General features: G+C 54.2%; 1 protein-coding gene across 13 annotated transcripts in view; it reads right to left on the bottom strand.

Moving 5' to 3' along the window:
- The window catches only part of NFATC1 (nuclear factor of activated T cells 1), a 125,981-nt gene that overhangs the window by 18,993 nt on the left and 79,127 nt on the right, over positions 1-27,861 (bottom strand). For 4 of the 13 annotated variants that reach the window (XM_023648025.2, XM_070275910.1, XM_070275911.1 and 1 more), the window contains exons 9-10: positions 16,464-16,846; positions 16,157-16,352 (exon numbers count right to left, since the gene is read on the bottom strand). In XM_023648025.2, coding sequence (XP_023503793.1) covers positions 16,157-16,352; positions 16,464-16,846 — 579 coding nt within the window. Of the gene's footprint in view, positions 1-16,156; positions 16,847-27,861 lie in introns of all 13 variants that reach the window. The other 9 variants (XM_023648022.2, XM_070275908.1, XM_023648023.2 and 6 more) reach the window with 4 other exon arrangements.

The following is a 27,861-nucleotide window of genomic DNA, read 5'->3' as shown; positions in this document are numbered from 1 at the left end:
ATAAAGGCGATTCTAAGTTTGACATCGTGAAAGCAGGGAGCTGGGCCAAAAGCAGCAAACAGCACGGCTTTCCCCACCCGGGGACAGCGGCCACACCACGTGACCACGGGCACGTTTCCCTCCTCGACCAATCTCGTCTGGGGCTGTAATTAAGAGGAAATGTCCTAAAATGTAATTTCTTACACTAAACAGTCACAGATGCTAGCTAGGCCACTAATGGAGGGACTGTCTTCTCTGGGCTCCTTTCTAAAAACCAATTCCAGCGAAAACACTTCAGGGGGTGCTGGAGAAGGAGGGTGCTGCCCCAGCCCCGGGCTGTATCTCTCGATTCACTAGACTTCTGCCTGTGAACAAGGCGGTGCAGAAACGTGTTGTTTCAGACCACTCTGAGCAGGTCGGACTGAAACCAGCGTGAGAGGACGCTGCACATGTCTGCACAGAACCACCCGGACCTTGAACGCATTCTGATGCAAGATGCCAGCTCTGACACTCACCTGGTTTCCCCGTCTAGCTTTCGCTGGGGCAGAGCTCTAAGTCCTGTTAGAACCAAGGCAGACACACAGACTAAACTGCAAACCAAGTGCTTTATGGGCAGCAAGGATGGAGGAGGCCGTAGAACACGGCTTTCCCCAGAGACTGAAGGGCGCTGCCCCGTGTGGGTCCCCCCTCGGCAGGAGAGCGAGGGAGCTGCCAGCGGCTGCCTGGTTTTACACAGCCAGGGCCCCCACGGTGACGGCAACACTCCCCCGACGTCACGTCTGCGCTCGGCCAGACAGTGAATCTGCTGCACTTTCTCCCTTTTCCCTCCTGCACGGGCTCGGACTGGAGCCAGAGCCGCGGGTAAATCACAGACATTTCTAGATGCTGCTGAGGCTGTGAGCTCCTGCTGTCTCCCAGGGCTCACTTCCTGCCCTATCTAAAGCAACAGCAGCTGTGAGGGCCTGATAGGGCCCGTCCTGGGGTGGGAGCGAGGACGGCTAGGGGGCTGATAATGCCGCCCCCAGGCCCCTAGGCCCAAAGACCGCATCCTGCACCGTCTGCCCACTTCAGACCAAAAAAACCCAGCCGCTGGGCTGTGGGAGCGATAACTGCCCAAGTCCTGGGGAGGGGAGTGGCCTCGCCGACTTGGTCTATTGTCCCAAGTATCAGCTTTGATTACTTGGGGTCCCCCGGGCCTGATAAGGGCGGATGTTTAGAAGGGGGAATAGACTTTCTTTGTTCTTTACTACGTGGAAGTGTCCACTGTATAATCTGATAGGAAGGAAGAATCCCGTTTCGAAATTCAAACTGAAAAAGGTAAAGGGACTCAAAATTTTGTGTGCCCCACCCACATTAATGTGAGAGAGAACCCAAGTTGCCCACGGTCAGAAAACAGAGAGGCACCGATCCCGCCAAGCGGCAACAGACGGAGGAATTCATAGGACTACTGTCCATGTTTCCAAGATAATCGTCTACTCAGCTCAACAGTAAGTAATGGAGGAGCACACATATTTTATTCCCTAAGAGAAATTCTACCATCAGCGTTGTGTTCATATCATACAAAAATAGAATTCGAATTTTTTCCTAACACTCCCTAAAAAAGGAGTCCAAGGACTGTGCATGTTCCACATACAAAGGAAAAACCATACGTGACGTGTACAAGCCTCCAGCTTTGAGAGCACGGCTGCTCCCGCGGCATTGAGTACTTCCACAAAATTGTACTTAACTCTAAACACTCCTTTGAAAAGAAGTTCCTTGAGCTGTGTAAGAGATGCACACCTCGACCGTCCTTAGCAAGGTCCACACGCCAGGCCGTTTACCGCCTCTGGAGATTTGCCTTTTATGGACATTTTCATATAAATGGAACGATATGATATGTGGACTTTTGTGTCTGGCTTTTTTGACTAAGCCTGATTTCAAGGTTCATCCATGTCCTAGCATGAATCAGTACTTCATTCCTTCTAATGGCCGACTAATACTCCATTGTATGGCTATCACACGCTTTTCCTATCTATTCATGAGTTGCTGGACATTTAAGCTGTTGCAAAAGTCTGGCTATTATGGATAATGCTGCCAAGAACCTTGGTGTTCAAGTCTGTGTGGACTCATGTTCATTTCTCTTGAGTTCCACCCAAGAGTGGAACTGATGGGTTACATGGCAAATTTATGTTCAACTTTAAGACATTGCCAAAGTGACATACTATTTTACATCCCCACTAGTAATGTGTGAGGGTTCCAATCTCGCCACATCCTCTCCAGAATTTGCTATTGTCTCTCTTATTTATTACAGTCTAATGGGTATGAACTGGTATCTCATTTGCATTAGTATTGCACTTGTACTCCCTAATGGCTAATGATGTTCAGGCTCTTTTCATGTACTTCTTACCCTTTCACATATCTTCTTTGGAGAAACGTCTCTCTAAATCTTTTACTCACTTTTTGACTAGCCTGTTTGTCTTACTATTATTGAGAAATAGTGTTCTTTGCATATTCGGGATACAAGCTCTTTATCAGATACGTGTTTTGTGAATACATTCCTCCAGTCTGTTGCTTATCTTTTCATTTTCTTAATGGTATCTTTTGAAGCACAATAATTTTGAATTTTAATGAGGTCTAACTTATCAATTTTTTTATTTTATGGGCTGTGTTTTTAGTGTCATATCTAAAAAAATCTTTGCCTAATCCAAGGTCTTGAAGATTTTCTCATATGTTACCTCCTAAGAATTTTATCGTTTTAGCTCTTACTTTTAATTTCATGATCAATTTTGAGTTAAACTTTCGGTGTATGGCGTGAGGTAAGGGTCTAAGTTCACTCGTTTGCATGTAGATATCCCTTGTTTCAGCACCATTTGTTAAAAAGGCTATCCTTTGCCACAGTCAAATGGCTTGGCACTTTTGTTAAAAATCAATTTACCATAAATATAAGGATTTATTTCTGGACTCTCAATTCTGTTCCATTGATCTACATGTCTCCTGCCAACACCACACTGTCTCGATTATTGTAGCTTTCTAGTAAGTTTTGAAATTGAGAACTGTAAGTCTTCCAACTTTGTTTTTTGTTTTCAGAATTGTTTTGGCTATTCTGGATCTTTGAAATTCCATATAAATTTAGGATCATTTTGTCAGTTTCTGGGAAAAAAAAAAACCTGCTAGAATTTTGGTAGAGATTGCATTGATTCTATGGATTAATTCCATTGTGATCAGAATTAACCCTTTCAAATTTATGAAGTCTTGCTTGACGGCCTGGTGGGAGGCCATCCTGGAGGAGGTTCCCTCTGTGCACCCCTGTGGCTCGTTCTCTACATGGCTTTCAGGTCAAGCCAGCCGACAGTGTGGTTCAATTGTTTTATGTCCTACTGACTTTCTGCCTAGCTGTCTTATGCAGTATTAAGAGTGTAATATTGAAGTCTCCAGCTATTATTTTTTAATTGTCTTTCAACTTATCCCTTCAGTTCTGCCCATTTTTGTTTCCTGTATTTTGGGGCTCTGTTGTTACATGGAAATATATTCATAATTGTTATATCTTCCTACTCAATTTATGCTTTACTCACTATAAAATGTCCTTCTTTGTCGCTGGTAACATTTTCTCTGGTTCCAGATCTATTTTGTCTGGTATCAGTACACCTACTCCAGACCTCTTTGGGTCACTATTTGCACGATATACCTTTTCCATCTTTTACTTTCAACCTATTTGTATCTCTAAATCTAAAATATGTCTTTTGTAGACAGGATATAGTTGGATCCTGTTTGTTTGTTTTCCAATCCAGTCTCACAACCCCCACCTTTCTATTGGAGTGTTTAGTTCATTTACATCTAATGTAATTTTGATACAGTAGGATTCGCTTTTGCCATTTGCTATTTGTTTTCCACGTCTTGTGGTTTTGCTTGTTTTTGTTGTTCCTATATTCTTCGTTACTGCCGTCTTTTGTGTCAAATATATATTTTCTCGTGTATCATTTAAATGCTTTCTTTCATCTTTTGTTTGTTTGTTTATTACATATATTTTTAAGTTATTTTTTAATGGTTCCTCCAGAAATTACAATATGCATCTTAACTTAAAGCAATCTATTTAATACTATTATATACTATTATAGCTTATTTCTAATAATACATAGAAACTGTTCTGATAAAGCTTCTTTCCCTACCCCTTCCTTTGTGCTATTACTGTCACACAAATGATATCTTTGTGTATTATAAGCCCATCAGCACAGTTTTGTAATTATTGTCATGTGTTTTCTTTTAAATCAGGAGGAGAAAAGAGTTTAAAAATATGCATATGCTGTCTTTTTTATTTACCTGTGTGATTACTTTTACCAGTGCTTTTTATTTCTTTGTGTGGATCTGAGCTACCATCAGCCTGAAGGACCCCCATTAGTACTTCTTGTTTTTTTTTGATCTTCTCAACTAAACTGTCAGGGTCTTGGGAACTTTTTTGACATGTTTGCTGCTTTATCCCTAATATCTAGCACTGTGCTTGGTACTGCCAAGCAGGTGCTCATGGACTCCCTTTAGTACTTCTTGTAGGTCAGGTCTGCTGGCAATAAATTCTCTGCACCTTTGCTTATCTGGGAAGGACTTTATTTCTCCTTCATTTTTAAGGCTAGTTGTGCTAGATATGGAATTCTTGGTCAACAGTCTTCCTTTCAGCTCTTTGAATATGCAATACACTGCCTTCTGTCCTCCATGGTTGGTAATGAGAAGTTGGCTGTTAATCTTACTGAGGAATGCAGGTACCGCATGACCTGTTCATCTCTTGCCGCTTTCAGGATTATCTCTTTTTCTCTGTCTTTTGACAACTTGGCTATGATGTGTCTAGGTGTGAATCTTGGAATTTATCCTACTTAGAATTTGTTGACCTTTTTAGATGTGCATAACAATGTTTTTCATCAAATTTAGGAAGATTTTGACCACTATTTCTTCAAATATTTTTTTCTACCCCTTTCTCTCTCGTCTTTTTCTGGATTCCCATTATGCATATGTTTGTATGCTCTGTGGTTTCTTGTATGTTTGTTTTTCTTTATTCTTTTTTCTTTCTATTCCTCAGACTGGATAATCTATTGATTTGTCTTCAAGTTTGTTGATTTTTTTCCTCTGCTAGCTCCAAACTGTCATTCACTCCCTCTAGTGAATTCTTCATTTCAGTCACTGCACTTTGCAATTCTAGACTTCTACCTGACTCTGGTACAAATGTATCTTTTTAGAATCTCATATTGACACTCTCTATTCAGTGAGACATAGTTGGCTTATTTTCATTTAATTCCTTAAACAGCGTCCTTTAGTTCTTTGAACAGATCTGTAGTGGCTGACTTCGAGCCTTGCTGCCAGGTCTGACAGGGAGCCCTCTCGGGCACGCTGTCTCTCACCTGTGGGTAGTTCTTTTGGCGTGTACGGGTCACATTTTCATGTTTCTTTGCACGTCTCATAGTTTTTTGGTTGAAAAACTGGACATTACAGATAATATGTTGTAGCAACTCTGGAATCCGAATCTCCCCACTGTAGGATTTGTTGTTAATTCTGCATTCTTTTTTGCCCTTGTCGCTGCTTCTTTGATTAGTGACTTTCCTGGACTACTTCTGTAACATCTGTATTCTCTGAAGTGTATGGCCTCTTTTGAAAAAATTCTTGTCTTTATTTTTCAGCCTGGCTTCCTAGGGGTCACCCTCAGGTTAGCATAGTTTAACGGTCAGTCAACTATCAGTCGGAGGTTTCTTTAAATGCCTTGAGCCATTACGTCTTCCACCTTTTGTCAAGGAAATCTAAATGTTAAGGCCCACTTTCTAAGTGAAGGCGTGCACATCAGCCTTAGCTGTCACTTTTGCTTGTATCGAGTCTCAAGCTCAGCCAGAGGTGAACGACTGGGGCCCTCTCTTCTCCGAGGTCTTTCCTGAGCATGCGTGCATCCGTGGACACGTGTGTGGTCTTCTAGACCCCCAGGCACAGGCCAGGCTTCTCCAGTTCCCTGTGGTCATCTAGTGGGGCTAGACCCTTGTCCGCCCCAGTGGAGAGCACAGCCGTGGCAGCTCCCATGAGCAGGATTCCAGCCGTCTGTCGTTTCTGACCCTGCCCTGGGAATGTGGCTTTTCCAGGGACCTGCACAACCAGTCAAAGTACTGACTGTGCTCCGGGGCTGGGTTTTTGACAGAGCCTCAGAGAGGCCGATCTCCTTCCCTGTCTGTGAAGCTGCTGGCTTTTCATGGTGATGCGCCACAGAGCTGGGGAGGGGCGATGGGAGAGGTCCCAAGTTAAAGCCCCACAGACCCTGCTGTTCTTACCAAGGCCCAGCTTTTCTTGAATAAATGCTTTTCAGTTTGTTCTGCCTCTGGTTAATTTCCAGATTCTGAAATAACTGATTTGATAGTTTTGTCAGTATTCATGTCACTTTTTTGGGGAGTGCTGCCTCACCAAGGTCCTTTCTTCATCATTCTGGAAGTCTTGCTTTCCTTCCAGTCCCTCTTGAGTTATCAAAAAGTGCCTCAGTTGATAACCAGAAATTCTTTGATGAAGGAAAAAATCTACGACACTGCTCTTCGGCTTGCAAGGCCAGCTCATATCCGACAGCTAGACTCTTGAGCAGGAATCTTTGCTCACCACGTCTCTAGTGGGGAAAAAATATTCAACAATAGAGCTAAACCTTGGTGGAGTTGAGAGACTGTGCAGAGACCAGAGCGGCAGACCAAGGTGGGGCTCCGGGGCTGTCACTGGCTAACTGCGACTCTGAGTAACTGCGATTCCAACAGCGTTTCCCGCAGCTTCAGCCCCGCTCTGTGAGGTGTGGTGAACGCTGGTAGTTTGCCCACAGGACTGTTCTAAGGTTGAATACGTAAACTGAGAGAATACATGTAAAACGTCACTTTGGAAAGTACCAAAGGCCTTACATTCAGTACTCATTACTATTATTGCTATCTGGGTTTTCTGTTTGTTGGCAATCATATGTCATGCTGGACTGGGAACGACTTTTCAGCTCTGATGGGAAGACAATTACTACAATTCCAATTATCCATGTTCTTCTCTGCCTGGACTTGATGGACAACTGTGAGCCAGTTATTCATTGTTCCCTAGGAATCCATGTGCAAGAACACACTTTTGTACCAGGAAGATCCCTGGGAAGTGTTCGTGCCTAGCTGGCTCTCTGCCTAGAGCTCCAGGGGCAGGAGACCGAGTGCCTGGCTTGAGTTACAGGCCGTGGCTGCTCTTGCGAAAACACAGTTGTCCAACAGATGTAGACAGAGCCCTCCACTGCCCTGGTCACCACTGTCCCCAAAGAGACGCCAGGCCCTGATGGTCTATCGACAGCTGGGCTTTCTGAATGTCGCTATTATGCTTTTAAATGGCTTGCTTTATGGCTTCATGCTCTGGTGACACAGCACAGTGGTGTGCTATTTGCCGGCTCACAGATCTGAAAGTATCTGTAAAGAGCACTCATTCTTAAGAAAGTTCTTTGAAACGTATAAGCATCAGAGAAAGAAAACGCAAAGACCAGGCCGGTGTTGTACAACTTGATCTGAAATGGAGACAGAACTATTTACAGAACTTCTGGAAAGCTGTTCATCTCCTTGCAGGAGGAAAACAGAGTGTATCCTCACAAGAAAAAACCCGGCATCGCCATCACGAACGCTCACGCATGAACGCTTTACTAGCATTCAGAGCCCGCCTATGACAAAGGACAAAGACGCCACAAGCATGCCCCACATTGGCCACGTGCAGTCCTCTCTGGACGTCAGCTCTCTGTCCATCTCCGCTTCCCGGTCGTGAGGGTTTTTCGGCACTAAATAGACCTACACGCTGCTAATTGCCCAAGAGCTCCGCAAAACCTTTCCAGCTCGTCCCTTCTGCTTTCTTTCTCCTCCACCCCTATTTCTCTCCCTCTGATTAATAATGCCCATTCCTTCTCCACTGAAAGAAGGAAATAAGCTAAGACCTGTGATTAAGGGAGAAAGGTGGAAGGTTAATATTAGCTGAAAGCAGTACTACTGAATATCCCTCCAAGTACACAGAAAATAATTGGGCTGTAGAAGGACACTTTGATTAGCAACATAGTGTAATTCAAAGCATTCCAGGTTTCTAGTTAATGTCGACACCAGGCAACTCAGAAAAGCACCCAGGACCTCAGACACCTAAGCTCCAGCGTCATATGACGACGTGCCCCCTCCCCTTGTCCCCACCCTCCACCCGTCGGAAGGAACAGAGGACACTCTGCCATCACAGCCCAACAAGCTGCAGAGCTGAAAGCCGGCAGCCACACCAGCATGTGCCTACAGTGGCCAAATGCAGCACCCTATTTATAGAGAACCTTACTCAGCAGACATCTTAGAGGCAGCCCTGCTGTCCCCTCCTTCCTTCAGGAAGGGGCAGGCTCCTAAGTGCCACGGCCCTGGAGGTCAATGGCAACAGATTTTCAACAGGAAAGCACACACCTTCCAAGACTCAGCAGAAACAGTGCTGGATTGCCGCCTACACCTGGTTAACAGAGACATTGTCACATCGGCCAACAGGCTCTGATGGATACTGGCTGACACGGGTTTATCTAGACAAAGACTAAGATACGTAAGCCAATATCGGCATATCCATCTGATCCAGTTGGAGGCACAGCATCTCTGGAAGCGAGGCTCTGTGTGTCTCTTTGTAGACAGAATCTGACAGCCCAGGGAGGCACGCACACGGGTTTGGAAAAGCCTGTTGTGGCCCTTTGAGGGAACAATTAGAGGTTCTGCCCACGGAGCAGCAGCTCAGGCCTGGAACTGGATGAACTCTTCTGTGTAGGGAGATCCCTCTGTAGGGGTCTCCAGGGAACCTATTTATAAAGCTCGCTGGTTGACCACGCCGACAGCAGTCCCCATCTCTGGGTGGTGTGTAGTGTAATTTTTATGCCTTAAGACTCCCATGCAGACATCCAAGTGCATTAAGGACTGACCCTAATGAATTATTTGCATGGCTGAATTCATTCTTCTATCCATCATGTGGTAGCCTCCGTCCGCAATATTAACGACTCAGCGTGTTTGATCCCGTAACACAGACTCTTTCAATCATCATTAGGAATGGGGAAGGCCTCAGACTTGGGCGCCGTGCCAGGTTAGTAAAACTTTCCATGAGGAGAGCTTTTTGTTCTCTCTGGAGCAGCTTAAGCTCAGGAAAGAAGGGGAGGGCAAGAGGGGAGGCGCTCAGAGCCCAGACGGGGGCAGACACGATCCTGGCCGGCCTGGTCCACCTGCTTGTTGTTTTAATGACATCTAGATTTCTGGAAACGGGAGAGCTCCTGGAGGGACCTGAAAGGGCCGATTGTGGGGGAGGCCGTGGTGCAGACCAGCCCACATCTGGGGAGCCGTTGCTTCAGTGCAAGGCTCAGAGGCGGTGCTCTGTTTCCGCAGAACGGCTGTTCCATCGTGCGGTCCCTTCACATAAGCGCTGGAGTCAGCGTGCATTGCAGAAGGGTTTCCGATGTGTCCCCAGCGAATGTACGTAAATAATAAATAATAAATGGGAGTGTGTCCCCTGATACATAAACGATTCCGTGTTTGGGTGTGTGTGTGTGCGTGAACTGTCCACATTTATGTGTAAGGAAGTCAAAGGGTAACTCTTCACCAGGAGGGGAGCCCCGCTCTCTACCACGGGAAATGCAGGGAAATTGTATTGGAGAAATGGCTCATGTAGAGCTTTTATGACATATTTTTTTAATCTACATTCAAAATAAAGTGAAGCCCATAAAACTAATCTTTCAAAAATGTACCCTTGTGGTTCTGCCATGATTGGGAAGCCTAAATTGAGAGCTTAAATCTTATGAATATTGTCGAACCAAAGAATAAATTATAATTGAAATTTCTTTATGGACCAAGTCCTTTTGAAAGGAAACCTGAGGGTAGAAACAAGTGAGAAACAAGTCGGGATTCAGTCTGAGGCAAGTCTTCCAGGAGATGAATGCAAACGTGGCTAGGGCCTTAACCCTCGCGTGTCTGAGTGCATTGCGCCACAGACCAACTGCAGGTTGCACACGACATGCTGTGCACAGCGGAACCACCCCTGTAGATCTCTAGATAATTCACATGATGGCCAGGTATGTGCCCCCAATGCCCTAGGCTCTCTGGAACTGGACATAATATCCCATTATTGCCTTTTTTATTCTACATTCTCGGAAAACCAAAGTAAAACCCAAATGAAAACCCAGCACACCTAGGCAACAGATTCTAAATCCTCAGGGCCAGCACCATCAGCATTACAAACGAGCCTGAGGAGCCTGAACGGCCCTGAAGGACGTCTGAGCGGTTGTTCAGATGAAGCAAGCAAGCGAAAACAGGACTCTTGAGTGCGTGCTGCTCAGGTCCTGCCAGGCGGACAGAAGCCCCACGGAGGCACCAGCAGCAAGCCTTGGCGGGTGAGCGGGGGAAGCAACTGTGCCTCCTCAGTTCCCTCATTGTCACCATGGGGACAGGGACCGTGGCTCTGCGCTCCCGAAGCGCCAGTGTGGCCGAATTCACTGCCGTCAATCGCAGCGCGCTCCCCAAGGACCAGGGAGAGGTCAGTGCCGGGGACACGCAGGGAAACCCCACGAGGGGAAGGCAGGTCACAGCCGGGAGCGCAGAGCTTGCCACGGCCTCCGGGAACCAGCGATGCCGCGTCCCTCTGAGAACAGGCCTTGCCCCCGCAGCTGGTGATGGAGGATCCCAGACCCCATGGCCTGGTCGCTGGCTCGCCCCACATCTCTTCCTTGCACCCTCCCGGTCCTGGTTTCATCCGCCCACCCAGCTTGACCCCCTGTTGTGTAATCGACAGACTGCTCGCTTTTTAACATCAAGGCCACTTGAAATTAATGGCGTCTAGTTTTCTGCTTTAGTTTTTTGTTGCTGTTTCCGTTCTCTCTTCTACGCCTCTTCCTTGTGTAGGCTGCAAATTCAAAACCAGACACAAGGGAAAGGAGCCTTGGAGTGAGTCCTAATGACCCCCTTCCCCACCCCCGCCCTCCAGACGTTTCATGGCCGCCTGTTTTCTACATCAAGGGCACTGCCTGAACAGCCGGGATTCTGAAGTGCCTCTTATTCTCTTAAGAGACGTGGGGAACTTAAAAAAAATATACACTAAACAAAATCCATTTAATTAAAAATAAGCAGAGTGGGCCAGCCCTGGTGGCCTAGTGGTTAAGTTCAATATGCTCTGCTTCGGCAGCCCAGGTTCAGTTCCCGGGCATGGACCTAACACGGTTCTGTTAGCAGTCATGGCGGCTCATGTACTGAAAAAGAGAGGAAGATTGGCATGGATGTTAGCTTAGGATGAATCTTCCTCAGCACAAAAAAAAAAAAAAAAGCAGAGTGGAGGTGATGAAAGATGGAATATAATTGGGTTGAGAAATCAAACAATAATAAGGTGTTGCAACTCCAAAAGCTTAAGTAATCACTGCTCTAAAGAGATTCTTTCAAGTCGGTGGGGCAGGTGACATGCCAGGCTGAGATGTGGCGTGGACAGCTGTCCTCGCAAAGGCGGGTTGGCTGCCCCATGCGTCCCCTCTCGCCCAACATCGGCCCCAGACAAGGCAGCCCCTCTCCCACAGGCCTCAGAAGGCCACGCTCTGGCCACGCCGCACGCATGCTGGCATACGTACCTTCTCTGGAACCTTCCTCCACCCCACCCCAGAATGAGCAGGAGTTTTGACACTGTCCCTGTCCGACAAATTGCTTTTCAAAAACCTCAATCGTGGGGCTGGCCCCGTGGCCGAGTGGTTAAGTTTGCGCGCTCCGCTGCAGGCGGCCCAGTGTTTCGTTGGTTCGAATCCTGGGCGCGGACATGGCACTGCTCATCAAACCACGCTGAGGCGGCGTCCCACATGCCACAACTTGAAGGACCCACAACGAAGAATATACAACTACGTACTGGGGGGCTTTGGGGAGAAAAAGGAAAAAAATAAAATCTTTAATAAAAAAAAAAAAAAAAAAAAAAAAAAAAACCTCAATCGTGTGGAACGTTGAAATGGGGATAGGAAAAGGATCAGAGTCCTAGTGCTAAGTACAGTCATTCACGCTTGACACAAGCATTCCAGGTTAAGCCCACACGCCCGACACCTGCATATCCTTCCACTCGTCTCTCCCACCGTCTCCGACACCAAGGCACCAGGATGAACCCGCCCCCAAAATGCCCTCAGAATTCGGGGGGGGAGGCTGGGGGTTCGGGTTCCCATGCTCACGATGTGGGCCTTTATTCTGCACTAAAAGTCTCCCGGGACTAACGTGGGGCTGACGGCATGGATATTACTGCCCTACGACCAGACAGCGGGTTCTGGTCCTGGGGAACTGAGGTTGGCGCTAAGATCCTGCCTCAAGATCCGTCCGTGAGCCTCCACAGCTCAGCGGACAGTTTTGCCCACCCTCTCACGAGGACGGAGTGCTTTCTCCTTGCTCCTAACTGCATTGCCATAAATACCCCAAGATTTTCTAGAAGGAGCTAGGCCCCTTCATATTCTAACCGTCCATGGACTCAGGGAGTCTTCAGCAGCTCAGACAGAGCAACGAACATTCCATCTGCTTTCCTGGTGGTGGGGGGATGCCTAGACTGGACAATGTACGGTTCCAACTGTCGGGAGAAAAGCCCCACAGCCAGTGTTTTCAGTGGCTACCCCTGGGGCAGGGTCGTCTGGCCCGTGTGCATGGACCCATGCCAACACCTTGGGCCAGGGCGCCCGCTGGAGGGAAGCCTGGGCCTACAAGACGCTGCATCCCAGACACAGCGTGTTCACCCCAAGGGCTTCCTCAACCTCGGGAGGGTCCTCCTCCAGGAAAGGCAGTCCCTGTGGGGATGTTGGCAGAGTTTTGTCTGCCATCTCCACCCCCACCAGCTCCAGCAGGCCCAGGAGGGGCACTCGCCCAGGGGGATGGATCAAGGCCACTTCCGTGAGGGTCCAAGGCCAGCATTCACTCTTCAGCGGCCCAAGCCTTTTCCGTCACGTGGTTCCAGCTGAGGACCACAGAGCAGCAATGAAACATCACATAAGGAAAATGCACATACGTATATAAATGCATTCACTGCTTTCCAGGGCAGCTTCTGGCTCAGCAACCTTAACCATGATACCAAACCTGACCCCCAGAAAATGAACATTGCTTTGCTCTCATAGGCTAAAACTGGAAAGCTCTGTTTATGGCTGGCCCAGGATTACAGAGACCACGGAAATAAAGGCCCATGAATTAAATCCAGCCTGGAACAGAGGCAGAGAGAACCGTGTGCACAGATCCGCACCAGCTGGGTCTCAGAACTTCTGCCCAAGGGTCCCCAGGACCACACGATGATCTGAGGACCTAAGTGGACAGACAGGTTTGTCGGGGGTGGGTGCATGTGGGGCAGCACTGGGGGGCTGGAGCTGCACACGAGGTACCTGGTGCTTTAGCAATGGAGAACCCTGGGAGGTTTGGGACAGGAGGTGACACGATCTGTTCCGTGTTCTGGAGAGAGAACCTGATCACAGGGACGACGGGGCAGAGTATTTGGGGGAAATTAAGAATGGAAGACCTTAGGGAGCGGCCAGGAGACAGGAGCCCTGAAGCAGAGGGTGCAGGTGTTTTAAAGACGTGTTGAGGCAGGAGCCCAGGGCCCGGCGCCTGGTGTCAGGAGGGGAGTGTGGGAAGGCAGGAGCCGGTCGGAGGTACCAGGAGAGCGAGCAGATGGGTGATCCCCAAGCCTGGGCTCTTCCTTGTCCCTGGAGCTCCACGCCCACAGCCCGCCAGGCCAACTGCAGGGAACAATCGGCAGAGGACAGTCTGCACCGTGGGGCTGGGCCTGTGCAACCTCGGCCCACCTGCTGGACCGAGAGGCCTCAAGCCTGGACCGTCTTACTCAGCTTTCACCTCTCAACCAAGTCCCATTCCTGAAATAAAGTGAATTCAAGTCCAGAGGGGCCCAGAGATCCGCCCAGGGCCGCGGCCCCAAGTGTCCCTCACACCTGCCACGTGGGCACCTTCTCGAGACGACTTGAGTCCACTGAAGGCAGAACATCCCCCGGCCCACGAGCACGCCTCCCAGGGCAGCTCCCTGCCCCTGCACATCCTAACGAGGCTGCGTCTGAACACGAGAGGCACTGGGGCCGGTGGGAAGGGGCCAGAGGGTGCTGCCCAGTCGCCCGGAAGCAAAGGAGGCTTGGGCAGGACCTGAGGGGGAGGCGTGTCCTCACCCAGCCTCCAGCAGGACCACGCCGGGACTTTCTGAGACGAAACAGAGTGGCAGGGCTACAGCTGTGAGTGTCAGCATCCAACCTCGGATGCAGCGGTCTGCCTCGCTGGACACAGCAACGAAGGTGGAGTCCACGCCTGCCCCCGTGCCGAGGAGGTAGCAGGAAGCATGGCCTCCCTTCGTCCTGACTGTTGTCACGGGCCTGCTGTGAGCTCAGGGGGACTATGAGATGAAACGTGAAACCAGCACAGAATGTCCATGCGAAGCCGGCCCCTCCTCCCGGGTCGCAATAAACCTCCTGAAGTGCTGCGGGCAGTGATGGAGCTAGAGTGTGGCTCTCGGGGAAGGAGCTGCTGAATTCTGGGTGGAGGCTCCAGAAAGCATCACTGTGACCCGCACTTCTGAGGGGGCAAGGAAGGAGAACCTGACATTATTTAGGAACCCATAAGTGCACCCTGAAGAGGTCTGGGGTTTAAGGGTTGCATATTTACAGAAGAAAATATTTGAAAGCTCATCGCCTCAAGTTAGGACTGAGCGGGAGAGGCGTTTGGCAGGGGCTCGCTCCCACCTGCGCAGACAGGAATCTGCACCATGTGAAGCACAGACGAGGGAGTCCTCATCCCGCCTGGGCACCGAGCTGGGGACAGACGCTGACACATTCAGAGGCCGCGGCCGGGTTTCACCACCGTGGAGGCTCACGCGTCCCCAGATCAGCTCACGTCCGCACCTTTGGTGGGACATGGGTGCTGACAGAGTGTGGGTGACCTGCTACCTGCCACCTGCTTCTGCAACAGCAGCTCCAAAAGTGGATGCTCCTCAGAAAGGACCCCTTGGGACACAGGGCGGCTGGGAAGCTCGCAGAACACAAACTTGGAGAAAATGTGACATTTACTGAGCGGGGAATAAAAGCCTACAACGTTTGGTGGTTATTTTAGGCAAAAGGGCTAAAGGAGGCTGCGAGGCCTCGACCCTGCAAGCGTTTTCAGGGCCCTGGGCCGTGTGCCCAGTTCTCAGGCTCCATCTGAGTCCCCTGGCGGTGGGGGAGGAGCATCTGCTCCGGGGCATCGGTTTGTACGCTCGCCCAGGAAACAACTGACACCAGGAGAACAGGACGTCCCACTGATGGCCGGCACCCGACGGACAGTCCAGGTGGGGCACCGAAGCGCTAAGGGGACCCACTCTTACTGAGCAGATGGCGGAGCTTCAGCCCAGTGGCGGGTTCACCTGCAATTGAGGTGGTGAAGGCGCGAGTCAGGGCTCTGCTCTCCCTCAGTTGGGGCCGCACCCGTCCAGAGAGGGTGACTCCTCAGAGCAAATACGCTGAGAACAACAACGAGGTGTCACTGCCATCGTCTCACAGAAAGACCTTGGTACTCAGGTTTTCACGCCAATTATCCTGACCACGGGTGTTTTGGGGGCACTTCCTTCCCAAGCCATCCTAACGTGCACTTTCGACTGCGTTTCTGCCCCGAGCCAGCTGGGCGCCGTACGGGGAGAAGGCCCCCGGCACCAGGAGCCACCCTATGCCTTATGATCCTTTCACCGAGCTCCTGATGAGACTGTCCCAGCACTCAAGTGTTTCTACATCGCCGTGCAGGGTACAGTGTTAATCACCTCTAGCTAAGCAGTTGTTCAAAAATTGTTCTCTCAACTAAAGAAGCTCTTAAGATGCCAAGGAACAAGACAGCGTAGCCTGCAGCCACGCTCCCCGGCAGCCTCTTGTGACAGAACTCCCAGCTCGCGCCCGGCAGCACCGTCTGCACCTGTGGCCAGCACACCGGAGCATGCTGACTTTCCAGCCGGTATGGCCCGGACAGTGTCCCCTGAGGGTCTACAGACACAGACATCGCCGGGACCAAGGTCACAGAGCAGAGCCGCGCATCACGCGGCTGGCTGGCGGCTGACACGGTGACCACACAGCGCCGCCAACAGCAGCAGGAAGTGCTTCCCGCACAGACACGCATACACAGGCACCCCTCCTCCTGCACTCTTGGATACGGCGCCAGGCTGAACGCACACCTCCGGCGTGGGGACTTACCGTCGTCCAGGTACAGCTGGTCCAACTCTTGAGGCTCTCGCTTGACCGTTACGGGAATGGGGGCCAGACTATGATTACTGTCCTCACGCACCTCGGGCAGCGGCAGAGGCTGGGTGGCTGCAGACTCATTTCTCGGAACCTTCGGCGGCGGGTGCTGCTGGTGGCCCATCACGGATGGGCGGGTTGGGCTGCAGGACTGCAAACAGGTCGGCTCTTGGGTACCGGACGGCAGTGGAGAGGAGGAGCTGTTGGGACAGAGTGCTGGCTGGCGACCCGGGGAACAGCTACTGCTCAGCTGTGGACTCACCTGTGGCTGCAGCAGGGCGGGGGGCGGCTGCTGGGGGGAGCCGGGGTGCACGCCCACGGGTCTCGGCGCCTCCTGCACGGCGAGGACCCCTCCGGCTGGCCGCTGAAGTCCGAGGTGACTGTGGCCTGGGCTGGCCATGCCCTTGCTGTAGGGAGCGGAAGAAAGGTCGTGGAGCTTCGGGCTGGCGCTGGGCGGCGGTGACATCATGCTGCCTCTCTGCGGACAGGGCGGGAAGCCGGCCACGAGGCAGGAGCCCGGGTCGGGCGGCATGGCGAGCTGCTGGCTGTAGCACGGCTTCGGGAGCGGGCTCAGGCCCTGGCTCATTGGTCCACAGGTCAGGGCAGGCTCGTAGTCATCGGTGGGCTCTGTTTTTATGATTGGAACTGTGAGAAGGAAAAAAAAAGTTAAATAAACACAAGCTGCAGATGGGTGCGATGGGCGGGCTTGTGGCTAGGATACCCTCTGAAAACAAACAGCGACTTGACTGAGTCCCTGTGTGTCTCCTGCCTGGTTCTCCCACCCAATTAAGAAGAGGGGCGTGAGTCATCGCCTCCGGAAAGCTGCAGCTGGTTCTAATAGTGAGCGCACTATTTTCCTTGGAATCACCCCCAGCACTAATGTGCTATAAAAATCCATTTGCAAACTGCAGTAGAAGCTTTGGACCCAAGGGCCCATGGATTTGTAGTAATCAAAGTGAAAATTTTAACTTGGATGTCCTCCTGCATTTCTACTGCTACCGACGCCCTATCTGATAAACGTCTGCACACTCGGTGAACTCGAACGCACAGTAAGGTGGCGCTGAGAAGTGGGTAAGGATCCAACGGAAAAGATAAGTGCATATCTGGTGCAGGAGAGAGGGCTCTGACTGCTGGAAAAGGAAAACACTCTTCCGCAGGCAAAACCGACATCCCTCCTGCCCGCCCCTCCTCGCTTCCGCTCCCAGACCATGAACCGCGTCCAAACGACAGACAACCCATGATGACGCAGCTCCCGGGGCAGAAGTCAGAGCTCCTGAACCGCTTCTACACCGCCGTCCACCCGGCCCTCGCTGGGAAGCTGATGGGGCCTCGAGAGCCGGGCTGGGAGGCGCGACGGAGGCAGACCGGAAGTGGAAGGCCCTTTGGTGGCTGGGTTTCTGCAGGGAGCGTCGGGGGCGGGGGGTGCCTGTGCGGGTCTCTACTGGCCTCGGCCGTGTATCACCTCCCTGCTCACTCCCTGTGGTCCCGCTTCCTCATGGGCTTCTCCTCTCACGCCCACTTACAGGAGTCATCTCACTGGTCAGACTCTTCTGAGAGTGACGAGGGACCGCACACACATTCCCAACAGACGCCCAGCGCTGCTTTGAGGAACGTGGTTGGGACAATCAGCTGTCATCAGACCCTCCTTGCCGCGTTTTCACCTCTTCACGTGTGTGCACAGGTGGATTCTCCACGGCAGGGAGAGAACGCCCCGTGCAAGCACAGCCTGTGGGCCTGCGTGCGGCCCCAGCTGCCTCCCTACCTATGTAGGAGCACATCTACATTTTGAGAGAACGTCTGTAACGGAGGTCTTCAGCCAGCTGGTGCGCACGTCTGCTCTCCATCACGGCGCCCGCGGGTCCCCCAAGGCCGTGGAGACGGCTCCCCATGGACCCTTCCCGGTGGAGCACGGCCGCCCTGCCAAGGCTGTGGGACCTGGGACAAGCGCTGCCTGCTGGCCCAGGCCCCTGGCCTCTGGCATGAAGGCGACACTCCAGCCTAGGTGAGGGGGGAGGCCCCAGGCTGTGTAATTCCTCCTGAAATCTCCAGGTCCTCAGCTTCCCGCATTGGGGATTCCCAGTGAACCCTGTTCTTTCATTTGGCCTCGCTGGCATGCTGAGGTCTCCCGGCCCCTGTTCTCAACCGGGCCTCCCATCTTCAGCACGTCCTCCTTGCCCACTGAGGACAGAGGTATGTGGTGCCGGAGGTGCTGACGGTCAGAAGGCAGGGAGAAAACACCAGGGCAGAGCAGTCACGCGGTCTCCCTGGAGGAGTCCCTCGCCACCTGCAGACAGAACCGCAGTCGGAACTCGCTGGCGGTGCTCATCACTGCCTGAAAATCACGTTTGGCCCAGAGCGGACAGGGCTTCAGCCCAGGGCTGGAGGACACGCTGCTGCTCACCCATGGAGTTCAGGCGTCCCCAGCACGGCCCATCGGGCAGGTCTCCCGGCAGAGAGGGCAGAGTGAGGGGTGGTCTTCACGCCAGGTGCCCGTGGGGAGCACGGGGTTGGGTTTCATTAGCCACGCTGACTCCCCACCCTGCCCGGCCGCCAGCCCCTGCCCACGCCACATGCACGCCCTCCGCAGCGGAAGGGGTTTCTCTCTCTTTCCTGGGCTCTGGGGAGGGGCTGGCGTCCCAGGGAAACTGTGTTCCAGAGAAAACTGCCACTGGCTGTGGAAGGGACCCCAAGAAGAGCTGGTGTTCTCAGGAGTGGCGTTTAATGCCGTGTGGATCACATTCTGGGCCAGCGGCGGCCTGAGTCTCTGGAGGAGTCCGCGGCTGCTGAGGGTGCGCATCAGAAGAGGACGCGCCTCGCTCTTTAAGGAGGGTGTGACGGGTCCCCCCAGGGCATCTGTCGTTGCAGCGACCCCAGGCAAGAGGAGGGGGCACACTCAGTCAGGGGAGCAGGCCGCCTGAGCGCAGCATGTCTGCAGATCTGCATCCACAGGCCTGTGCAGACGCACATGTGGCGTCGTCTGTCAGGCAACACCTCGCAAGCCCCTGACCTCCCTGGGGACTCTCCCTTAATGCCCCAGTCTGCACACGGTGACCAGCGGCTGGAGCTGCACAGCCTGGGGTTTCTCCGGCGAGCCTGGCACCCGGCCTGGGCCCCAGCTTGGAAGCGACCTCTGAGGAGAGGCCTCTGCTGGGGCTGAGCTCCCGGGGGGCGGGCGGGCAGCCTGATGCAGCCTCCACAGACGGGGTGGGGCTGAAGAGCTGGACCCCCAGCTGTGCAGGGAGCGCGCTGCCGAGACCCAGAGGAACGTCCTCACATTTACTAGAAAACAGCACTGCCGCCCGCTCGCCGGACCCCGGGAAGTCACGTCTCCACAGGCAGCCGTAGCCCCAGCACCGTGAAGCTCGGGCTGAGGCGGGACGGCCTTGCACCGGCTCAGAGCCCAGCAGTGCCGACAGCACGCGCCCCAGGCCAGCTCCCAAGACGCCTAGTGGGGCTGGGCAGGTTCTAACCAGACTCCCCAACCAGAGTCGCCTCGGCCTGTTTCCAGCATGTTGTAAATCCAGAAACGGCAAACGGACGAAGTGAGCCGCCGAGAGACCCCCACACCTGAGGGGCAGACAGGCTGTCGCCTTCCGAGGGGAACAGCCAGGAGCACACATGCCCCCGTGGAACCAGGCCTTCCTGTGGGAAGATGCTTGTGTGAAACGCTGGCGTCCAGAACAGCAATGGTTAAATTCTATAAGAGTGTGGTAACTTCCAGAGCTCGTGATCTTAAAAAAATATATAAGTCTGGCAGATTAAATTAAAACCCTGTTGGGATCCTCTCTGCACTGCGCTGGATTTTCAGGCTCAAGGACCAGCTCGTGTCTCTCCTACAGTGTCCCCCGAGCCCTTTAAGAACTCCCGCCCCGTCTGCTCTGCACACACGAAAGGAGTAGCTGCCTGGGAAGTGCCAGCCAGCGAGAGCTACCTGTCACGTGGGGGGTGCACAGGGCCAGACCAGTGACTCCCGAAACCGGCCAGAGACCGAGCCGAGTCTCCTCCGGGTGTGCAGGAGTGAGCCGGCGTCCGTCTGCTTGCTGTGGGCCGTTAAGAGTGTCTGTCGTTTACGACCTGTTTAAAGCCGTCGGTGGCACTGGCATTAACTCCCACATCACTCGGTTCCCTGGGATCCTTCTGGGAAAGTCTCAGAAAATGATCACGCAGGGGCCCCTGCACAGGCCACCCCAAGCTAGGGGTGTGAAGGGAGGGTACAGGAAATGCGTCACCTTCCCATGGCGTCCAGACCCACCATTGTGCCTCTAGCGGGTGGAGAGTCCACATGGGGCTGAAGCCATCAGGCTGCCTGGCCTTCTGGGTCCTTCCTAGGCAGCCTCCTCCGCTCAGACATCCCTCCCTGCGCCTGCAGCGCCCAGGGCCTGATCCCCACCCTCTGCGAGCCCAGCGTGAGGCCACGCCACAGGCTCCCTTTGGGAATAAACTTGTGCGCACTTAACGGAGACAATCCCCACCCTGCCCACCCGGGGGCTCCACACAACCCAGGGACAGAGGGTCGCTGAGAAGAGGCGAGGACAGAAACCCTAATGATTTGGCACCAGGTGGGGAGTTCCAGGATAAACTGCTGACTGCAGGCAGACAACTAGACGTGGGGCAGGCCTAAGCTGCCCAGGCCCTGTGGACGGGTGACAACTTGGAAAATACGGACACCCCCTCTGAAGACTGAAGGCACGACGACGCTGCTCCCACGGCACACACGGGAGCCTGAAGGCACCAATGCCCGGCGGCTGGGTCGCGTCTGAACTGCATTCTCGTGTGGGATTCAAAGGAAATGAACCCCCTCTGCAGCAAAGCCACCGAGAAGATGCCTCCTGTTTCCTATTAGTGAGGAGAACGAGGACGTGTCCTGCGCAGGGCTGGGGGTGGTGCCGCTGCCTCTCGGGGGGAGCCGCCGGCGGGATCTCGTCCACGGCCGGGAGCAGTTTCCTTCCCGGCCTGACGCTCAGTGTGACGCAATGTCTGGTTACCAGCTCTGCTGTGCGCGGCGCTGGCCTGGGCGGGGGGTAACGGGAGACCAGCCACGGCGCGCCGAAGAACACCACATCACCCAAGCCAGGAACCTAGAGTCTAATTTATTACAGAAAGCAAAAGTGTGAAAGCTTAACGCTAATCTGTAAGGCCGGCTGTCGCTCACAAAGCATGTTCTCATGGAAAAATCAGGCTGCTGTCGGAGCGCGCAGGCGTCCACCACCGAATGGCTCATGCCCAGCACAGAGCAGTGACTGCTGTCCGTCGAGCCCGTGTGTGCGGACCGACAGCGACGCTGCCCTCAGCTCCAGGCCATGCGCTCCGTGTCCTCCGTCACAGGCACTGAGGCCCACTGCGTGTCCGACACGAGCTTCTCACCGCAGGAGCCTCCGAGTTTCTGCCCCTGTGGCTGTAGGGTCAGGGACATGAGCCCTGGGAGGGTCGTCCCAGCACCTGGACTCGCACCTCCAGGCCAGGCTGCGGGTCTTCTCTCCCTGCCGTGGGTCTTCTCTCCCTGTCGAGGGCAGATGGCATTCCTGGCCATCAGTCGACGCACACCGTGAGAGGAGGAGCCAGCCTCTCCCCAGGACCCCCACCTCACCCGCAGCCCCTGCAACAGCAGCCTGTGGGCCAAAGAGCCTTCCAGAACCCTCATGGCCTCACTTGAAGAAAGCCATGTTGCAACAGCAAGAGGGAGGGGCCCTTGTAATGAGGCGGCGCCAGACATCAGGGCTCCCGTCCGTGAGCGCAGAGCAGAGCCCTGCCTGAGCCCCAACTCCTCTTCACCCAGGGTAGGCTGGGGCCTTTTCAAATCAGCTGACCCCATGCCCGTCTGACCTCGCCTCCCCTCGGGATCCACTCCTGGTGTGCAGCTGTGGGCACAGCACTCCGGCCCAGCGAGTAGGCCATGCCGGCGTGTCTCACGCAGTCCAGAAGTGAGCGTGTGCCTGCTCTGCTGGGGCTTGGGCCCGGTGGACACGCGGCTCCCCAGGCACGGCCCCCAGACACCCTTCTGAAACACCCCGGAATGCGTCCCTGGACATGGAGCTGGCGAATGCCCAGCCAAGCCTGGGTACCCGCAGGGCATCCAGGCCTCCCTAAATGGCAATGAATGGTTGATTTCTGCGCCCACTGTCACCCAGGGCCTCGGTGTACTCTGCAAACAGCCACACCAGCTGTCTCAGCAGGTGAACAGCATGGGGGCGGCCAGAGCCCTAAGCTGACAGCGACTCCGCAGGCCTGCGACAGGGTCCAGGGCAGAACCAAAGCCCCTGGTTCCCACCTTGCCTTGAACCGTGAGATCCCACTGAGACGAAAGACAGGGGCCAGGCCAGCTCCCTGGGTGGTTGAGGGCCACGTGCGTGGTTCCTGCCCGGGAGCGAAGTCGGGTCTGGAGGCCAGTGGGCTGTCACCGGGATGAGGCTTTGTTCATCGGCTGTCGAATGCCGAATGCGCATGACCACCTTCCCTAGGCAGACAGGTGATGTGGGAGCTGCGAGGTGGACACCATCTGGGCTCCTCTCACACCATCCATCCAGGGCTCGTGCACAGATCAGGACCAAACACGGGCAGAGGAACCACGTGTCTGGTCGCAGTCTGAGACATCCTCTCCTCTCACTGAAGGGCACTGCCAAGGAATCCAGTTCGGAGACGACTTGAGCCAACCCTCTAGCCCAGCGGGCCCCGGCTCTGTGGTGGAGGAAGACAGGCATCCCTTCCGTTTGCAATGGAGGCGCATGGGGACAGGCCACAGAGTGTCGGCACTCGCGAGTCCAACTGTGTTGTCCAGAGGAACAGGCTGGCACTTTAAATAAACAGGAAGTGCCAAACTATTTTGTGAGTTCCCGGAGTCCAAAATTTTCCTGACATTTGTACCCTGGTACCTAGCACAGCGCCAGATTCTGAAGAATGAAGGATAAAAGAATAGAGTGTACGAGAAGCTCGCCGACCCCAAAGCTGCCCAAATAAAGCAGCAGACACGTTCACCTGTGCATTTTCTTTAAACACTCTCCCTGCACGTGCAGCCTAAGCGCACTTCTCCTGCACACGCGGATGGATTGTAGCCACAGGGACGAGATCCGTCTGTGCACACCTCGCTCAGAGGTAGATGCAGAGTGAGAAAGGGCTCCAGATTGTGGCCGCTGGGCGAGCCAGGTTTAAGTCCTGTGGCCGCCTGCCAGCCGCGTGGCCTTGGGGCTGATTATGCAACTTCGGTGGGCCCCAGTGTCTCAGCTCCAAGACAGAGACAACATCCGCCTACAGGATGGTGAGGGGTACACACGAGCATCAGTACCACAGAGGCTGGCACCGAGCCCCCTCCACACACAGGGGCTACTGAGGTACCCCTCTTGTTTCCAAGCTGCTGGCCCAGGAGAAGTGGGGGCCAGGGGGCGGCCTCGGGGCACGCCCAGCTCTTGGCCTTGGGCAAGCCAGAGATATCACTACTGACCAAACTGTGTCCCCAGATTCACAGCTAAAGCCTAACCCCAGAGTGACTATTTGGAGATGGGGCCTTCAGGAGGTGATTAAGGTTAATTGAGGTCCTGAGGGGGCTCTGATCTGACGGGGTCGTGGCCATAAGAAGAGGAAGAAAGATCTCGTTCTCTGTCTACCATGTGTGCTCACAGACAGAAGGCGGTGTCAGCACCTGGAGTAGGGTCCTCACCGGACTCTGACCCTGCCGGGACCCCGATCTCAGACTCCAGCCTCCAGAGCCGTGAGCCATGAGCCGTGAACATCTGTGGTCTGAGGCCCCGTCTGGCGGATTCTGTCACGGCGGCCCGATCCTGTTGTAGATTCCCCGTCTTTGTCTGCAACAACATCTGGTTGCGAGTTCATAACGGGACCAAGTGACATAACACATGCTAAAACGACCCGAAAGTTGAAGGTGCCATATGCAACCGAGGAATTATTCCTAATAATTTCCCTTCTCATTGTACACGCACGTTTTGTAAGTGCTCTCAATGGCTGCAACTTGGATTACTTTCCCAGGTACCTGCCACAGTCCTGGACAAAGGGGGTTTTGTTCCAAGCCCCGGAAAACAAAGATCAGATTGTCTTGTGTTTGTTCACGACATTAAGGCCCACGTTTTACCATCAATATAAACATCCAGAAACGATAACTCCAGGGCACGACTTTTTTGAAATAACGAGAAAGGAAAAGTGAGTGGACCCACCTGAACTGCCAGCCCCTAGGGGCAAAGACGCGTCATTTCTCTGTGTCCAGAGCCAAGAGTGAGCTCTGGATCGGGTCAGGGGGTGGGTGAATCAGCGGCTGAGCGGATTCACACCCACCCGTAGGCCATGTGGGAAAGCAGAGGGCATTTCAGTTCAGGATTTCATCCCCTTTTCCTGAGAGCACGCTCGCTGTCTTTCCCACACAGCTTACCCAGAGTCTACACCGCACACTCCAGGTTCCTGGGGAGGCACGGTTCTCTGGTTCCAACTGCAAAGACCACAGCCCTCAGGACTGAAATCTCAGCTCTGGGCAGCCGCTCACTACGCCGACCTGACCAGGTGGCTAGGAACAGCCGTGATCTCACGTGGTCCTTGCATCATCTACCTGTTTGCGAAGCCTCAGCGGGCACAGAGAGGCCCAGAGACCAAGGGCTCACAGATGGGAAGTGACGGGACGGCTCTGACGCCAGCAGTCAGAAAGGGGTGCATGAGGCAGTGTCACCATGTGTGGGCCAGCCCTGTGGTTGCAGGTGTGCACCGGCCCCGATCTTCTACAGGTTCGGTTACGTGGGGATCTGATTATTACCCAATTAGGCTGATGGCAGATACGGTCAAAACAGACCACACGAGCCAAAAAATACATCGATCGGGTTTCACCCAATAATTGCCAAAACTGCATTTGAAGGGAACATGACTCATCCTCCTGGTGGTTTGCATCCAAGCAGCTGCGCCTCGAGGGCGGGTTCTGGTCCCAGCCCAGGGAGCCGTGCTGGGGCGGCCTCCTGAGGCCACGCTGAGCCCACCGCGCTGTGCCCGCCAGTCGTGGGACCAGCCCTCATGCCCCAAGTCGCCAGAGCTTGTCAGGTCTTCTCTTCGAGCGTCGGGGCCCAGACTTCTTGGGTGTCCGGCCTCACTGCACACTCAGGCTGCCTTTTACTTCTGGTGGCTCATGGCCTGGGGTTTCTAAACAAAACCAGCCTCCTGCCCCTTCGTCTCCACGGCGCTGCTGTGAGCCAGGGCTGGATTCCGAGAGGGACCGTCCTCGGTTCCCGGCCCCTGTCGCCCCCAGCCCCACCCGCTCTGGGCACGGGCCTCCCTGTCTGCCACAGGGGCCAGACCCCAACACCGTCCCCATGCTCTGCCCCCTCTCCTCCACTCCCCCAACCTCTTCAGGAGCAACCGACCCGCGTCCAAAGCCCATGCCTGCGGCTGACCCTCCGTGGGGCCAAGAGGCTCAGGCATGCCTGCTGGTCAAGACGTCTGACCAGACATCGAGGCCAGGTCAGCTCTCAGAGGTCGAGGCCTCCCCGATTCGCCTTTAATTTGAGTCTGTCTTCCAGCCTTTGGGGAGCTCACCCACCACCAAACCTGACCATTTCCTGGCAGGTCAGCGACATGCAGACCAGAATGCACGTTAGAAGCTGAGGCCGCGAAGGCGATGGAGGAAACGGAATTCGAATCCGGCGCTGTAGGAACGGCCTACATGGAGAGCCAGCCCTCCCCAGAAATGGCGGACAGCTTCCAAACTTCTGCCTGACCCCCACTGAACCCTGACCAGTTACGCCGTCCATCCCGGACTGGCCTTGTCCTCACTTGCTCCTCCTGGGGGGCCTGAGTGGGACGTACACCCCTCCCAGGGCATTGGCTGGCTCCATGGGCTGGGAGGAGTCAGCATCCTGCTACACGTGGGCAGCTGGTTCCCGTCGCCTGTCACATCAGGTTTAAAATGTGGAAAGAGAAATTAAAACACTAGCGCCTCATCTTTTGGGTGGAAGAGTGAGCGAGCCAGTAAAATCAGGGACTTAATGAAAGCAGCCTCGCCTGGGTTCTGGGAGGCTCTGACGAGCAGGCACATCAAAGCGTCTTGCACAATGCCCGACGCTCACAGCTGTGCGCCGGCCCCGCTCCACCACCGACACGCTCACTCGGCAACGAGGTTATCACACAGCTGTTCCAGAATGTTCCAGAACATCCACAGGGACCAGCTATGCCCTTGACCACAGCCAGCCTGCCAGCTGACCGTCCTGAGGTCACGGGAGGCCCTGCAGGAAGCGAGGGCGGCACCTCCTCGGGCAAGCTGGGACGGCGTCTCCTCCTGCCCCATCACCCTCCCGCCTCCCACCTGCTACCGCTCGGCTTTATTCGCCTTTGGAAGGGAGCTTTGGGGGAGCTGGAGTTCCCAAAATTGACACCCCTTGGCCACCTGGAACCTTCTAATCCCCACACCCATGGGTTAGAAAGGTCAGCATAATCTGCTTTTGTGGAAAGCCACAAGCTTTCTGCGATGGAGGGAAGGCCAGGCCTTGACCCCAGGGCTCAGGCGCTGGCCGGGAGCGAGACCCCACTGTGGACACGCTCGGCTCCCCCGCCTGAGTCTCTACCGCTCCCATCAGATGGAGATGAGAATACTCGCCCGCAGGGCTGCAGGGTGGAGGACCACGTGGTCACGTGCCACACAGAGCCCTTGTAGGGATACTGCGCAAGGGGACGGCGTGGACAGCAGTGTCCTCAGAAGCCTTGGCCTCAGCGAGCTTGGAATGTGAGCAAGCCTGTTTCTGTATAAAACAGGGGATGTTACGAGTCAATGCCCAGGCGAGGCCTAGGCTGTGAGGAGCCTGTCAGAGGGCTGCCCTCCCACCTAATCTGGGGTGAGGGGCCAGGGGCTGCAGGAGGAGCGCAAGGAGGGTCTGGAAGGTAGAGGAGGCTCACAAAGCCTTCGGCTGGCCTGGCCATCATGCTTTCCCCAGCAGGAGCTCAGCGGCTTTCTGAGTCACTGCCAGCACCCATCCTGATTCGATGGCTGTGAGATTAAACTTTGATACAAGGGACTTGGGAAAAAACGAGCCAAACGCTCAGTGGAACAGGTAAACCCAAAGCTCGCTGTAAAGACGAGGCCGCCAGGCTGCCCAGGGCAACTGGAAGGCGGCCAGTCCGAGATCCCGGCCACAGACTCCGGCCGCCCCTGAGAGTAGGATCCAGCCCGCGTGCCACAGAACTGAGAGCTGCCGTCGTTGCCCTCGGGGCGCTTGGCCAGCGGCCTCACGGGGCCCTTGAGTCTGCAGGCTGCTCAAAGCCGGTTCCTCGCGGCAGCCCCTGCTCTGGGATCTGCAGAAACTTGAGGCATGCAAGTCCCTAACCAGATGTTAGCTGTTCGGGCCGTGGATGACAGCCTCACGAGCTGCCGTACCTGGGGGAGCCCTGCACAGCGACCCCCCTCTGCCCGCTGCCCACACCACACCGCTGCTCTGGCCGCCACAGGGGTGATGGCGTGCCTGGCACTTCGCTCTGTCCCTGCCACTCCCGCCTCGCACACCGGCTCCTCTCTCACTGATTTCTCCCACTAGTCTTATTTCCAGACTTAATAACAAGCCAGAGAACAGTGACTCTGCTCCCCGTTCTCCCTCTGAATCAGGGCATCACCCAGGACGATTATTAACGAACGTGACCATGGATTCTCTCACTAATGATGAGCAGGGGAAGCACGATGTCCTCCTGCA

This window comes from Equus caballus, chromosome 8 (genome assembly GCF_041296265.1).
Source record: "Equus caballus isolate H_3958 breed thoroughbred chromosome 8, TB-T2T, whole genome shotgun sequence".
Classification (NCBI taxonomy): domain Eukaryota; kingdom Metazoa; phylum Chordata; class Mammalia; order Perissodactyla; family Equidae; genus Equus; species Equus caballus.
Note: the sequence above shows the minus strand (reverse complement) of the source record. Positions and strands in the feature narration are given on the sequence as shown.